The 13,669-nt window shown below is 44.7% G+C and overlaps 2 protein-coding genes across 2 annotated transcripts; one reads left to right on the forward strand and one right to left on the reverse strand.

Annotated features, from left to right (window-relative positions):
* Nucleotides 1–4,204: 4,204 nt before the first annotated feature.
* On the reverse strand, nt 4,205–5,536 carry LOC124674494 (stress protein DDR48-like). The gene is made up of 2 exons (XM_047210538.1): nt 4,820–5,536; nt 4,205–4,696 (listed from the first exon to the last, which is right to left on the reverse strand). Exons 1-2 carry the CDS (start codon nt 5,435–5,437, stop codon nt 4,487–4,489), a joined length of 828 nt encoding a protein of 275 aa, XP_047066494.1. The 5' UTR covers nt 5,438–5,536; the 3' UTR covers nt 4,205–4,486.
* Nucleotides 5,537–11,080: 5,544 nt separating this feature from the next.
* Nucleotides 11,081–13,367, forward strand: LOC124677086 (probable glutathione S-transferase GSTU6). Its single transcript, XM_047213083.1, has 3 exons — nt 11,081–11,491; nt 11,598–11,875; nt 13,091–13,367. The coding sequence occupies exons 1-3, from the start codon at nt 11,168–11,170 to the stop codon at nt 13,197–13,199; spliced, it is 711 nt and encodes a 236-aa protein (XP_047069039.1). The 5' UTR covers nt 11,081–11,167; the 3' UTR covers nt 13,200–13,367.
* Nucleotides 13,368–13,669: the final 302 nt, after the last annotated feature.

Consider the following 13,669-nt stretch of genomic DNA (forward strand, 5'->3'; position numbering starts at 1 on the left):
GCACCCTCCTGCGCGTGCGGCCACATGAGATCATAGCCGGGGCTCTTCTCGGTGATGCGGTGGTGTACTGGTGGGGAATGTTGTGTGTGCTGGTTGCTGCGATGGCGTTACTCGGGTGGAGATGTTGCCATCGCTTCCGCAACCACGCTTCGACCTCGACGCCGGCCGGACGGTGCCGCAGACGCAACCCCGGCGTCGCCTACCTCGCTACCTCCTGTACGGCACTGTGAGCTCAACCTCTCTTTCTCTCTTGCTCTATGGCTATGAACTGGAAATCCTGTGCTTGTGTGTGCCTTGGTGCTAATTTGCGGTGCTGCGAGGAATCTGCTGCTGACTGTTGTATCTCATATGGGATGATTTAATCATCCAAGCTCACATATGGTTTCAGTTATCGTACTGTTGATGAAAAATGAATATGCACTACTCTTTACCCAACTATTTCAGTTATACTCTATTTATCTGTGCACAAGCCTCATCTTGAGATCTTATGATGATAAAGGGGTGCTTTGTTTCAATGTAGATATTAAGATACAAATACTGTTGCTAGTGATGGTATCTCACTTTGGATGATCTAATCATCCAGAGATAGTTTGGCTTTTTGTGATGATAAAATAGCTCTTATCTACTGCATGTTTACTGTATTGTTAACTGAAGAAGTTCAGTTCTACTGTTGTTAAATCCCTATTGAGCTCAAATATGCTATAAAAGCATGTTATGGTTAGTACTTGGGTTGCTTGGCAATAATATGATGCTGGTTGGCTGGGTGGCAAATGAATGATTGGTTTGATTATGGCTCTTCTTGGAGATTACTTGGTTGGCCTCGGAGCATTTCCTGGACCCCAAGCAAATCTCTGAAGCTTGTTAAATGTTCATCTAATTTATGTGTTGCCGAATAATTTACTTGATGTATGCTTGTGGCTAGTATGCTGATTCAAAATGGCTTGGCTATTGGATCAAGATGCTTCATTGATCCACTGATTATTACCATGTGTTATGTAACAGATACTTTTATGTGCTAAGCAAAGTAGATACTTGATTATTCCTGGACATGATTTAGTTGTTGGCTTACTCACAGGGACCTTGCTATCCTCTCTGTATGTGGTTAGGCTATAAGCTCCTGGTTCTACCAGGGATCACTAGCTCGAGCTGGGTGGTCTAGCTCCCCTCTCGGCTGTCACCTCTCTTTTTCTCTCTCTATTCGAAACTGATAAGAACAGATATTGTGCTTGATTATGTGGCCCTGCCTGTGATGCAAAGACTGAGGCTAGATTTTTAGATATGAACAGATACTACTTCTTGTGGTTTGTTTAATTCTATGATGAACTAGCATAGCACTTCTATGCTAATATGAGAATCATCCCTCCTACCAATTTTCTGTGAGCTATTATCGATAAGAACAGATGCTTGCTTGATCTTGTGGTCTTGCCAATGATGCAAAGGCTGAGGCTCCACTTTTTAAGACATATACTATTTGTTGCCTCTCCAATCTCTGTGATGAACATGCATAGCATTTCTATGCAGTCCTGAGAGAAATGACTCCTCCCAATCCTCCTAGACCAGATCTAGTTGCAGGGTGATTGGAGTTATTAAATTTGTACTTTACCCTTTATTTCCCTTGTTGAAACTATGCAGAAGTTAAGAACAGATGCTGCAAGATCTAGCCTATGAGTTGCTACCTGCTGTACTTGGCAGCTTGATCTTCTTGATGTTGAAACGAACCTCCCCTTCTGGCCTGCCTTCTCCACTCCCTGCTTCTTCTTCTTCCTAGTTACAGCTGCTGATTCCAGTGGTTGATCTGGTGGATTGTTCTAGTGGATGATGGTGTGTTCTTGCTGATATCTGATGGATAGATTGACTACTGAATGAACTGTTGGTGCAGCGGGTGTGTAGTTGTCCTAGGGAAGCTTTTGGTACGGTGTGGTGCTGTTTATGTACTGCTGAGCAGTACCTGTGGGTTTGACAGCACATGGCTGCGTGTGGTGACTGTGCTGCTGTTGTGTGGCCCTTTATCTGGTGCTAGAGAACAACTTCCCTTTCTTCTCCTCCTAGCACTAGCAACGTCTGAGTGATCTTATCTCACAATTTGGCTTTACTTTTGGGTACTGCCAAGTGGAAATTACTTAAGCTGGGCTGCTACTATTACTTGACTATATTGTATGGATGCTTCTTAATTACATTAGTGGCTGGAATAACTCAAGTGGCATAATTATGCGTGCCTGTACTAAACAGATCAAATGTGATTCAAGATTGATTAAGCTTTGCTTAATTATCAGTGGCTTATTTATATTTGATTAGGGTCATATTGACTTTTCTATGTCAATAATGATCCATTTAAATGAATTTGTGGCTTCTAAATAGGAACTTGATTAGATTAGAGGGAAAGTAAAAATGTTGCCTTCTGTTGCCATTCCAATTGATCATAACTTGTTGCACAATATCCCTGGTTGCCTATTTGATGCCTAATTTATCATTGCTGCCTCCAATGGTACTATCTAGTAGTTCCTAAATCACAAATGTTGCCGAAGATGAATAATTCCCTCTAGTCACTTTTGGGGATTAGGACTGGTTCCTAATTTCCATTAATTAAGTTCCAATATTAAAATGCCTCATTTCATATGATGGCAACCATTATAACCATAACCCAATATTTTCCTTTTTTCTTTGTTTTGTTTCTCTTATTGCAGGAAAAGAAGAATAAGAAATGTTGAGAAGATTTAGATTAGATTTAGAATTTCTTTTAGTTCCATTTTGTAATCTCACATTTCTTATGTAACTTGTAATATTTCAATAAGTGTTGTAATAATACTTATGTGAATTCTTATTAGTAATGTTTGATTCTTATTTATATTTGTTGTTACTTTGTATGTTATATAATTGTTTAGAATTCAAATTCTTATTTGAATTCATAGTATCCATATTTAATTTGAATTCAAATTTGTTCTCCCGAAAACACATGAATTCACACAGGTCATGTCGAAATTTGTCATGCCCACATCGATGACTAACTTAATTCCATCGATGTAAGAAACCTCAATCACTTTGATGGTTTTAAACAAAAACGCGAAAATTCCCCGGATTTTCTATGTATGAATGCAATGCACACATCTGTGTTCCTCTATTTTGTAACCCCCAATCCTGGGATATTACAATTATATTTGTTCATATATTGTTTTAAAAGTTTGGTAAAAATTTACTTGGTTTGACTTTTAAAAAAAACCTTAAGTTTTGGGATGGATGTAGTATAGTATAGAAAATGAGCATCCATAGCCACTGTTCACTGATATTTGTTTAAGTAACATTTAATTGTAATTTTCCTATGCTTTGATGTTTAATTTATCTCTTCTCCAATTCTACAGAATTCTTCTTGAGAAAATATGATTGGGAATATTGTATAAGCATATATAGTACCCATGTGAAAATGTCACAATAATAATGTAGTTATACTTTATTTTTTCAATTTAGGACCTCATATATAGTCATTGTCAAAGTGGTATATGGAATACATATCTATATGGCATTATCGGTGTATAAAGGGCGTCCCGCCTGCCCTGGCGCCAATAAAATATACGCTAAGGTGGAGATATATCATTTGAATCTCCTTCGGGCTCTTTTTTGCAAACATGTCAATTCACTAAGACCTCTGCCTATTTGCAAACATGCCATTTATTGGGAAAAAATAGGGGATTTGACCAACTTAGACCGCTTATGCAATTTCTTGTTAGATGGCGATTTCGATTTAGATTTGTTACTTTGCCATGCAGTCTCGAATGCTCATGCCAATATTTTCCTCACGACCGGTTATCTTTGAAGGATTTTTCTTAATAAATATGTTTTTAACACCCCAAATGTTGGTCCTTACGATTTTTTCTGATTTTCTTACCCAAATTGTTTGGCCATTTAAAATTTTCCATTTACTTCTTTGCCTCCCCTTTTAAACTCTCAAAGCATGGCCAACCTTAAAAACCTTATTATTTGATCTCTTTCGCTTATTGTATCTTGTTATGAGATTATCCATTCTAAACTTTCCAAAAAATAAAAAACTCCAAAATTAATCACCTTTTCTATTTCAAGAAAAACCTTCTATTCTTACCTTCACAAAATAACCCTATTTTTTATATCTATGAAAAATCCACTAAAAATCGGGGATGGTCCAGCATATATAGCCCAAATATGCAAAAATATACACCTAATATGTACGTAGGACTAGGAGAAAACAGCATGCGTACATACAATTAATACATGTACGACAGATAAATATACTGATATACAGCATCAGCAAATCAAATACCACACACAGGTCAACACAAGATGCACGCAGTAGCTAGCGACACGTACATGCACAAATACCGAACGTCCGAACGTACATTTTCACACACACATATATACCGAGCCATACACACAAACCCCGGCTCTTCTTATTCGACACAATTAAGCTGGCGCATATGAAGTTTGCTGAACCGCCGAATGAAATCAGCACCAAGATGAGCTAGCCGAAGAAGTGGTGCTTCTTCTTCCCCTCGCCGCGGCCAGACTCCTCCTCCTCGGCGTCCTCCGCCGACTCCTTGTACTCCTTCTTCTCGTGGTGCTCGTGGAACGCGTAGCCGCCGCTGCCCACCGCCGCCACCGCGGCGACCTCCTCCTCGATCTTGTGCCGGTGCGCGTTCTCCGGGTCCTTCTTCACCTGGTGCTTCTCGTACTACACATGCAAACAGAGATGGCAGTTCGCACCATGAGGATCATCGACAGAAACGTGCGATCCGACGTACTAGTAATTTTTCATGCGATGAGATAATATCGTTCCGGGTATGTATGAACGTACCAGCGCGAAGGCGCCGGAGGCGAGGCTGCCGATTTCGCCGAGGTGTTCCTTGTGCTTGTGCTCCTTCTCCTCCTTCCTGTAATCCCCAGACTCGTCCCGGGACGCACCGTACTCCTCGTCGTCGGCTCCAGACTTCTTGTACCCGCCGCTGCCGTACTCGTCGTCGCCACCGGACTTTTTGTACCCACCGCCGCTGTACTCGTCGTCACCACCGGACTTCTTGTACTCGTCGTCGCCGGACTTCTTGTACCCGCCGCTGCTGCGGTCGTAGTCGTCGGTTCCGGATTTGTTGCGGCCGTAGTCCTCGTTGCTGGACTTGTTGTAGTCGTCGCCGCCGGACTTCTGGTACCCGGCGCCGCCGCTGTACTCGTCGTCGCCGGTAGACTTGTTGTAGCCGCCGCGGCCCTCGCTGCGGTCGTAGTCATCGGTGCCGGACTTCTTGTACCCGGTGTCGTAGTCGTCGGTGCCGGACTTGTTGTACCCAGTCTCGTAGTCGTCGGTGCCGGGCTTGTTGTACCCACCACCTTCGCGGCGGCCGTAGTCCTCGTTGCTGTTCTTGTTGTCGTAGTCGTCGCTGGACCTGGCGCCGTAGCCACTGCGGCCATATTCGTCAGCCATCTCGATCGAGTTCGGAGCTAGGGGAGAGACAAAAGAAACTTGTCACAACTGGCTCACAGCTTACAAGTGTAAGGCTCACTGGTTTGTACTAAGAACATAGCAACGTGGAGTATTTATAGCTCGGACTCTCGGAGGAGGGTAGCGAGGACACCGGCAAGAGGGCGATGCAGTTAGGCAGGCAGATCAGAGTTAATTTGCTGCCTACGTATTGCTAAAAGGGGTTTGCTCTGTTACAACCCCTTTCCTAAACTCAAACACATTAAAGACCGTGATTGTTTCGTATCTCTCAATAATTAAACTTATGAAGTGGTTCGGAAGGATCTCAACCTTTATGAGTTTAAGTTTTAGGGGGGGCAAGGTTGTACCGGAGCAAGCCTATTGCTAAAATTAAACAACTCACGGTACTCCCTCCTACATTAAACATTACTTGTGGTAGAATTATATAAAATGTAGGCTAAAATGTGTCTAAATTTATCAAACCTGTGACAAGTATTTAATACTGGAGGGAGTACTAATAATTCCTTCAAACCTCTCGTGGATAAAAAGGGCATTATTGGCATTGCACGTCTGCATTATTATGGGGCCACATTTAGTGATGGGATGGGGGTTTATTCCCTGAGGTGCTCGAATCTTGGTTTAGTATTGGTATTGGTAAAAAGGTATTTCAAATCAGAGAGTGAATTGAATATAATTTTATCAAATTTTCACACTATATTGTTCAAATTTGGTGAAAATTAAAAGATACAATTTCAAAATAATTCCAGATATTTTTCATTTTGAGTTTAAATTATAGTCAAAGTGGAATTTAAAACCATAATCAAAACTATGGTAATTTCCGCAGCACACCTAAAACTGTTTGACCCTAAACCAAATTTGATTTCTTAAAAGTGTAAAATGCACAAATACACATATCGGTCGGAGTAAAATAAAAACTAAACCATTGAGGCTTTGCAACAAGAACAACCAACTATTGAGATTAGTTGTAAACAAACCCCAATCTACACGGAAGCTCGATCATTGATGTCATCTGTGAAATGTGGGGCCCATATGTGATCATTTTTGGAGGTCAAAATGTCAAAAAGATCAAAGTATTTGAAAAAAATCGAAACACTTAGAGACTTGAACCATAATATTACATCGGAAGAAAAATGAGCTTACTCTGAGTATCCAAATAGTGTTATGAACATAAGAAGAGTTTTCTTTTTATCAAAATGCCACCTAAAGTTCAAAATCTTGGAAAATTCCAAACAAATCCTGAAGAATAAAGTCTTAGTGTGATGACTAAGGAGAAATTTGTTCAGACATTATCTTGTCACGGTGTATCTGAAGTTCGGAGTAGAAAAGAAAAATGATGTAAATCTTGCATTGTCGAAATGTTTCACCCAAACAAAACATCAGGCATTTCAATCGGGTGATAGCAAGACCTCGAGTGGACGTGCCGGGCAGAAGGGCCAATGTGTCGATCTCGAGTTGGTTGGCTCAGCGCCCAGCAGTGTCGGCCGCGAGCTGCCGCGGGACGAGCGTGGGCGTCGAAAAGGAAAGTGTCGGCAAGAAGCGTCCGCCGAGCACCATGGCATATCCCGCGAATTATCCGACGACGCGCCCGTGCCGGCGCGCGGCTGGCTGCCTGTCACCGGCCGTGGGTGGGATCGCCATCGGCGACGCGCGCAACCCGACGGCCGCGACGGCGACCGCCCGCGCGGCGCCGATGGACGGACCGGCCATGTGTGTGGCTCGGGGCAGTAACGCGGCGCGCGCGTGTCGTGTGCGTTCAATCGGGTGATAGCAAGACCGACAAGCTCAATGTGTAAACGTAAAGCTCAATGTGTAAACGTACGTATGTACCGGCCGGGTAGCATAGCGGCCTATCTATACGAATACGATCGATGCATCTGTTTCCACCTTTAATTGCATCTACGTACGACACTGCTCTCTGTCTAAATTTGAGATCCGAGAGACCATATGAAAGTGCAGTTAGGTTTCTTTCATTCACATAAGATGCAGCTTGTCTGGTCCTTTTTTCTGCATGATGACTTCTTTTTTTTGAAACGAAGCATGGCGACTTCATTGCTTGCTTTCAGAACATGGAGCTACTAGATTCATGGTTCCGCCTACATACATGTAAAATTCTAAATATGCCGGTATTCTCTAGTGGGAAATTTTTGGGGAATCGTGTGATTGTTGTTTTGCTTTCAGGGCAGTTTGGCAAGCTACACTAAAAGCCCATTCCTAACATACGGCTGCGTATAGACTTTTTTCCCTATGAAAATCTGAGGCATTTATGTAAGATTCGATCATGTGGCATCCTCGTGAGACTTTTAATTCAGTATGTTGTAATTGGTGATATAACTTGGACATCGGTTCACTTCTGTGAATCATATGCATAACGAGTATTGCAGACAATCAGACACGTAGTCTAGAGTCTCCCACAAAACTCACTTGTCATTTTCTTCTTGCATGCATCTTGGGTCGAGAGTCGAGACCACCACAAGTGCACATTCACACTCTATTCGTTGTAGCTGCCCCTTGTTCACACAATCCGCTGGTGCGCCACATCACATGACCCTCATGCCACTATGGTCCTCCTATTTCCCAATCCCCTAACCTATCAACTAATGAGCCGCCAACTTAGGATCTACGGTGGGGTCATACATGCAGTAGAAAGGGGAGTCATTGCCCGACGGATCGTGTTGGAGACAGCAAAGCATTGAGGTTTTACCTAGGTTCATGCCCTCGAATGCTTACTATCCCTACTTAGTTCTTATATTGGTATTATCATTTCTTCTTTTAAAATGGAGTGTGTCCCCATCATCTTCACCGATAGAACGTTACAAGAGTATAAGAGATATATTAGATCAACATATCAAGTTACTAGCATTTGAGACTACCGCATGTGTTGTTTTGAGGCAAATGGGGTCGACCTTGATGAATGTCCTTGGGTCCTTTATATAGAGTTGATTGTCGAGCAATAAAATCTTGAATATCTTTAGATCTAGCAAGAATACTTCTAGAGGCACTTTAATTCTTTTGTTTGTTGTAAGGATGCTTGAGTCACTAGATAATACATGGGCGACTTTAACCATGTATGGGTCGCCCTGTGTAGGTAACATCCCTACTATGTCATGGTGGGCATACGAACGATTACAATGGTTTGCATCATAAGTTCAGATGAATGAGCTCAATGGATCTATGCTGGTAAAAATTAGCAAAGGACCATAGATCGATATGAATTCTCGGTGATAACAATGACTTAGATCAATGGGGCACCATATATATCTAAAGGCAATCCCCTCGGAAGGATCTTGGGTCATCTTTTCATAGTCATCGGATGTCCTCTTACCGTACGACAAAGCCTACATGGCTTCCAATAGTAAGAATCTTTGTTATCTTTTTTGTACAATCTCCGAGTCATATTAGGTAAGACTAATAAAGATGTATCTAGATATTTTTTAGTTCTAGGTACACCCGTACTAGTGACAAGTAATATGGATCGGACGAAGTAATTTATAATTTTAACAATTCTTGGGGATACGGCTACCTTCCAACTACTCTCGTAAAAAAAGTATTTTTGAATCTTTCAACCGTGTACGCATGGGTCCACCAGGCCCATACGGATTACACAGTTCTAGGGTGTGAGAGCTAAAATACCCATCACCAAGCTCATCATCAATATTCATGACGACATGACGATGAAAAGCTTGTGAGGATAAAATGATATGAGGAAAAAACACCCCAATTAGGAGATTTGTCCCCAACCTTCATGATACGCAGATCCCAAAATCTAAATTAGTATGGTCTCAGATTGCATAAAAAGGGCCCCAATGGTGCCTAGAGCCCACAACAAACAAGGCCTCAACAAATAACTGAACAACCTATACTAAAAATAGGCTTAAATATGTATAGGACAGGAACGGGGTTTTGCCCCGCTGCCGCAGAAACACATCTGATACACGGGTTAGGGTTTTTCCACCTCTCCCTACTTGCACCGTCATCGTAGCCTACTCCATTCCACCCGCCGGTGTGCACCGACAAACGAGAGGGAATGTCTCTGGAACCGCTCGTCTTTGCAATCCTGTAGGGGAGATGGCGAATTAGGTTTTTGGAAAGCGCTCTGCGCGAGTGCTAAAACTCTCCATCAGGATCATCTTCCGTCCAAGTCAGGCGATGCTGCCTACCGTCGTCTTTAACGCCCTCTACTTCGACCCGTCGTCAACAACGTTACTACTGCGACGATGACTGCTACATTTCCACCACCACCTCCGCCTGATCGGTACGTGCGATATATCCCGATTTTTTTGTGATGGTTGTTGTAGCGTATGCTCTACTATTGTTCATGTCGATTAATGCATCTAGAATGTTCGAGTTTCACATGTTAGTAGTTGTTATCATCATGCTTAATATTCTGAAATTAATCAGGGAAATTGTGCCTAAATTATCCAACACTGACATCATTACAAAAATAATAATATGCCAAAAAACCACCACTATCAATCAAAGAATTAGTGAAATCGGCAATACTTGGTATATGTGCATATTAGGAATTACTCATATTTGTCCACACATTTTAAATCTTACCTTTTTTCTTCGATCGTCAAGATGTTGTTGAGGTTGAAGTACTCAAAGCCCTATACCAAGTCGTTTAGATACCAAACCGACCATATGCGTGGGTCCAATGTGGAAGGCTCAACTCCCCGGCCTAGGGTATTGATCTCTATGACATCAACACCCTGGATCAGGGCATTGACTTAGGCAACTCATCAATGAGTTCTAGAAGTAGAGCGTATCCATTTAGGATGAGAGTGCATATAGGCACGACACTTCAACACCCTGTTCCAGGGAATTGATCAGTGCAACCTGAATGCCGCAATGAAGATGTTCATCAAAAAGGTTAGGTCGGGAATTATTAATTTTAGAATGGGTCATTTCGTGCTGAATTTAATGTCAGGGTTCAGATTTGTCATTTGTGGCTGGCAATGTGCCACATGGGTTGTTAATCAACTTGCTATAAAAAGAACACGCATATGGGAAAAAATGCACAAAGATGCTCACACGGTTGTTATATAAAGAACACAAATAGAGAACAAATAAGCAAACTGGAAAATAAGATTTTAAACCTGAAACTAATTTTTTTTGCAAAATTTCGGGCTAACATGCTCCAAAACTAACTTAACTCCACATTGCAAAAGTTAAAACTAAAACTTCAGTACTTGAAAACAAAGCAACTTGGGCATAAGACTTCGAAGGAAATGCATTACTAAAGATGGGACTCCGTAAAAGATATGAACGGAAAGCAAATGCACAACCGCAATTTGTGCTACCACGTGATGCGTCATGCTATACGCACAGGCACAGGCACCAACAGTGGACTCTCGTGGAAATGGAATTATTGCTTTCGATCTTTTAAGGCTGTAGTGGTCAAAGATGGGTTAAACAATTCAAGCTGACAGGAACATGTGCATATTTTGTCATTGCTTACTTCCTCTCCAAGATGGGCATGCGTATCTTGGTTCCATGCTTTGAGTTTGCAAACATCACTGTTAAAAAAAAAGTTTGCAAACATCACGCATGACGCATTGTTCTGATTATTTTCCTGAACCCAATTAATCACCCGAACACTATAAATACATGCAGTTCCCTCTCGGTATGATCCACCAAGCAACCAGCAAAACACAAGCTAAATTGCTAAAACAAACGGATCAACCTTCATACACAAAGATCTAGCAGGACACAATGGCCGGAGGAGATGACCTGAAGCTGCTCGGCGCATGGCCGAGTCCGTTTGTCATCAGGGTGAAACTTGCACTGAGCTTCAAGGGCCTGAGCTACGAGGACATCGAGGAGGACCTAGCTAGCAAGAGCGAGCTCCTCCTCAGCTCCAACCCGGTGCACAAGAAGGTACCTGTGCTCCTCCACAACGGGAAGCCCATCTGCGAGTCCATGGTAATCGTGCAGTACATCGACGAGGCGTTCGCCGGCACCGGCCCCTCCTTGCTTTCCTCCGATCCTCATGAGCGTGCCATTGCCCGCTTCTGGGCTGCCTACATCGACGACAAGGTTTCATAGCTTTTCTTCGTTTCTAACTATTGTACAAAGTACTACTGAAATTTACTGTTCAGGCGTTTGGGATCTCGTTTTACTGATCACCGAAGTGTTTCTGCAGCTTGTCACCTCGTGGATACAGTCGTTCAGGGGCAAGACAGAGGAGGATAAGTCCGAGGGCACCAAGCAGATGTTTGCTGCACTGGATACTTTGGAGGGAGCCCTGAGGGAGTGCTCCAAGGGGGAGGGATACTTCGGCGGTGAGAGCGTCGGACTCATCGATGTTTCGCTGGGAAGCCTGCTCTCGTGGCTGAACGCGACCGAGGTGATGTCCGAGACCAAGATCTTTGACCCCATTAAGACTCCGCTCCTAGCGGCATGGGCAGAGCGCTTCAGAGAGCTCCTCGAAACAGGCTTTCGCCCCGCTATATTAATATAGCAACCAACCGATACAAGATAGCAAGCAACGCTGGGGCAAACAGCACATCAAGCCCAAAAGAAAGAAGAGAGAAAATATAAAAGAAACTAATGCCGACACCGATAGATTGACGAAAAACGAAGATAGCCCGCAATCGCTGCGCCCTCCGGGAAGTCCCACCGCTTCCTAGCACATCGAGTCATCGCATACGAAGCAACACCTTCAACAAGGAGGCGACGAAGACGCCGCTGCTGCCCGGACTCGTCCTAGGGTTTCCCCCCGTATGTGGAGAGGATAGGGTAGGGGTACCCCCGACGCCCTTCAGGAAGGAAAGACGACACCCGCAGGCGTCGCCGCGTCGGCGTCGAACAAGCCGACAGGGATTTCTCCCGATCCCCAAACCACCATCACCTCAGACAACTCGAAGCGCTCCACCCAACTGCCACCAACCAGCATGCGCCACCACGATCAAGAAGCCATCCTCGCCGTCGCACCGTGGTCCCAGACACGAGGCCTCGAGGGAAGGAGGGGCACAACAGGGTCAGGGGAAGCAGCACTGCCGCCGCGCGGGAGGGAACATCCTCCACCGCCATCGCGGTAGCAGACCGGACGTGCCAGCAGAAACACACCGAGCCCCTACTGGCCCGGCCAGGCCCGCCTGGCCCGTAAAGTTTCCGCCGCCACGCTGCAGCTGGCCGGCGAGCAACGCCGCCACCACCCATCCCCGCCGACGCCCCACTTCCACCTCCAGGGAGCAGCACCCGGACCTGAGGCTGCCCACCCCAACCCAGATGGGGCCCAGAGGGCCCAGATCTGGGCCGGGAGGGCGCGGCAGCCAGCCGCCCGCCTGCGACCTCGCTGCCCCCGCCGCCAGGCCACCTCGCTGCCCCGCCGCCAAGGAGCAGCACCTCCGCCTCGAGAACCACCCGGCCGCGCCGGACCAGCACCTAGCCTAGGGACACCGCCGCGGGCGCCGAGCGCCGCGCCTCCTTGCCACGCGCGCGGGAAATGGCCGGCCGCCCCGCCGGCACCACACGAGCAACGCCCGGCGGCACGCGCCGGCGGCGGCGGAGGGGAGGGGGAGGCGGAGGGAGGGCGGGCGGCGGCGCTAGGGTTTGCTCCCTCTCGCCCGCGCGGGGGGCGAGAGCGAGCCGAGCGAAGCGTTTTCGAACGGCTTGGTTACTTCCGCGCTTCAGAGAGCTTGATGGCGCCAAGGCCGCCTTGCCGGAAACCGACAGGATGGTAGAGTTCGCCAAGAAGAGGCAGGCGCAGGCTGCGGCGGCTGCAGCTGCTTCAGATAACTAGTAAATTGAGTCGGCATGGGGACGATGCATGAGTCGATGACTCATCAGTCCCATTCGATTGAAGTATTCGTCTTTGCTCACAAATAAAGATCAACTATTATTGTGTACTCCCGCCATTCTATAATGTAAGTTACTATTATAAATTTATAATCAAGATGTTATTAGAACCTCCTGACGCATATATAGCATATTGATTGTAGTAGCAACTTATATTAACTATAGCACTGATGGAGTCCATATCGAAAAAAAAAGCACTGATAGAGTAATATATTCAGATTAGCAACTTATATTAACTATAGCACTAATGGAATAATTTACACTTCTCTGATACTCAATCCATTTATATATATAAAACACTAAGTATTCCATACCAAAACTTTGATTAACAGTTTAACTGATAAAAAATGTATTATATAACACCAAAACAATGTCGTTGGAAACATCTTTCAGATATAAATACAATACTCCCTC

The sequence above is a fragment of the Lolium rigidum genome, chromosome 7 (genome assembly GCF_022539505.1).
Source record: "Lolium rigidum isolate FL_2022 chromosome 7, APGP_CSIRO_Lrig_0.1, whole genome shotgun sequence".
Lineage (NCBI taxonomy): Eukaryota > Viridiplantae > Streptophyta > Magnoliopsida > Poales > Poaceae > Lolium > Lolium rigidum.

Excerpts from the sequence above, each read along its gene's own strand:
- LOC124677086 (XM_047213083.1), top strand. The coding sequence starts at position 11,168 with ATGGCCGGAGGAGATGACCTGAAGCTGCTCGGCGCATGGCCGAGTCCG. Across the intron at positions 11,492-11,597 it reads CTGCCTACATCGACGACAAG|CTTGTCACCTCGTGGATACA; the intron begins GTTTCATAGCTT and ends GTGTTTCTGCAG. Across the intron at positions 11,876-13,090 it reads TGGGCAGAGCGCTTCAGAGA|AGAGCTTGATGGCGCCAAGG; the intron begins GCTCCTCGAAAC and ends TCCGCGCTTCAG.
- LOC124674494 (XM_047210538.1), bottom strand. The coding sequence starts at position 5,437 with ATGGCTGACGAATATGGCCGCAGTGGCTACGGCGCCAGGTCCAGCGAC. Across the intron at positions 4,697-4,819 it reads CCTCCGGCGCCTTCGCGCTG|TACGAGAAGCACCAGGTGAA; the intron begins GTACGTTCATAC and ends TTGCATGTGTAG.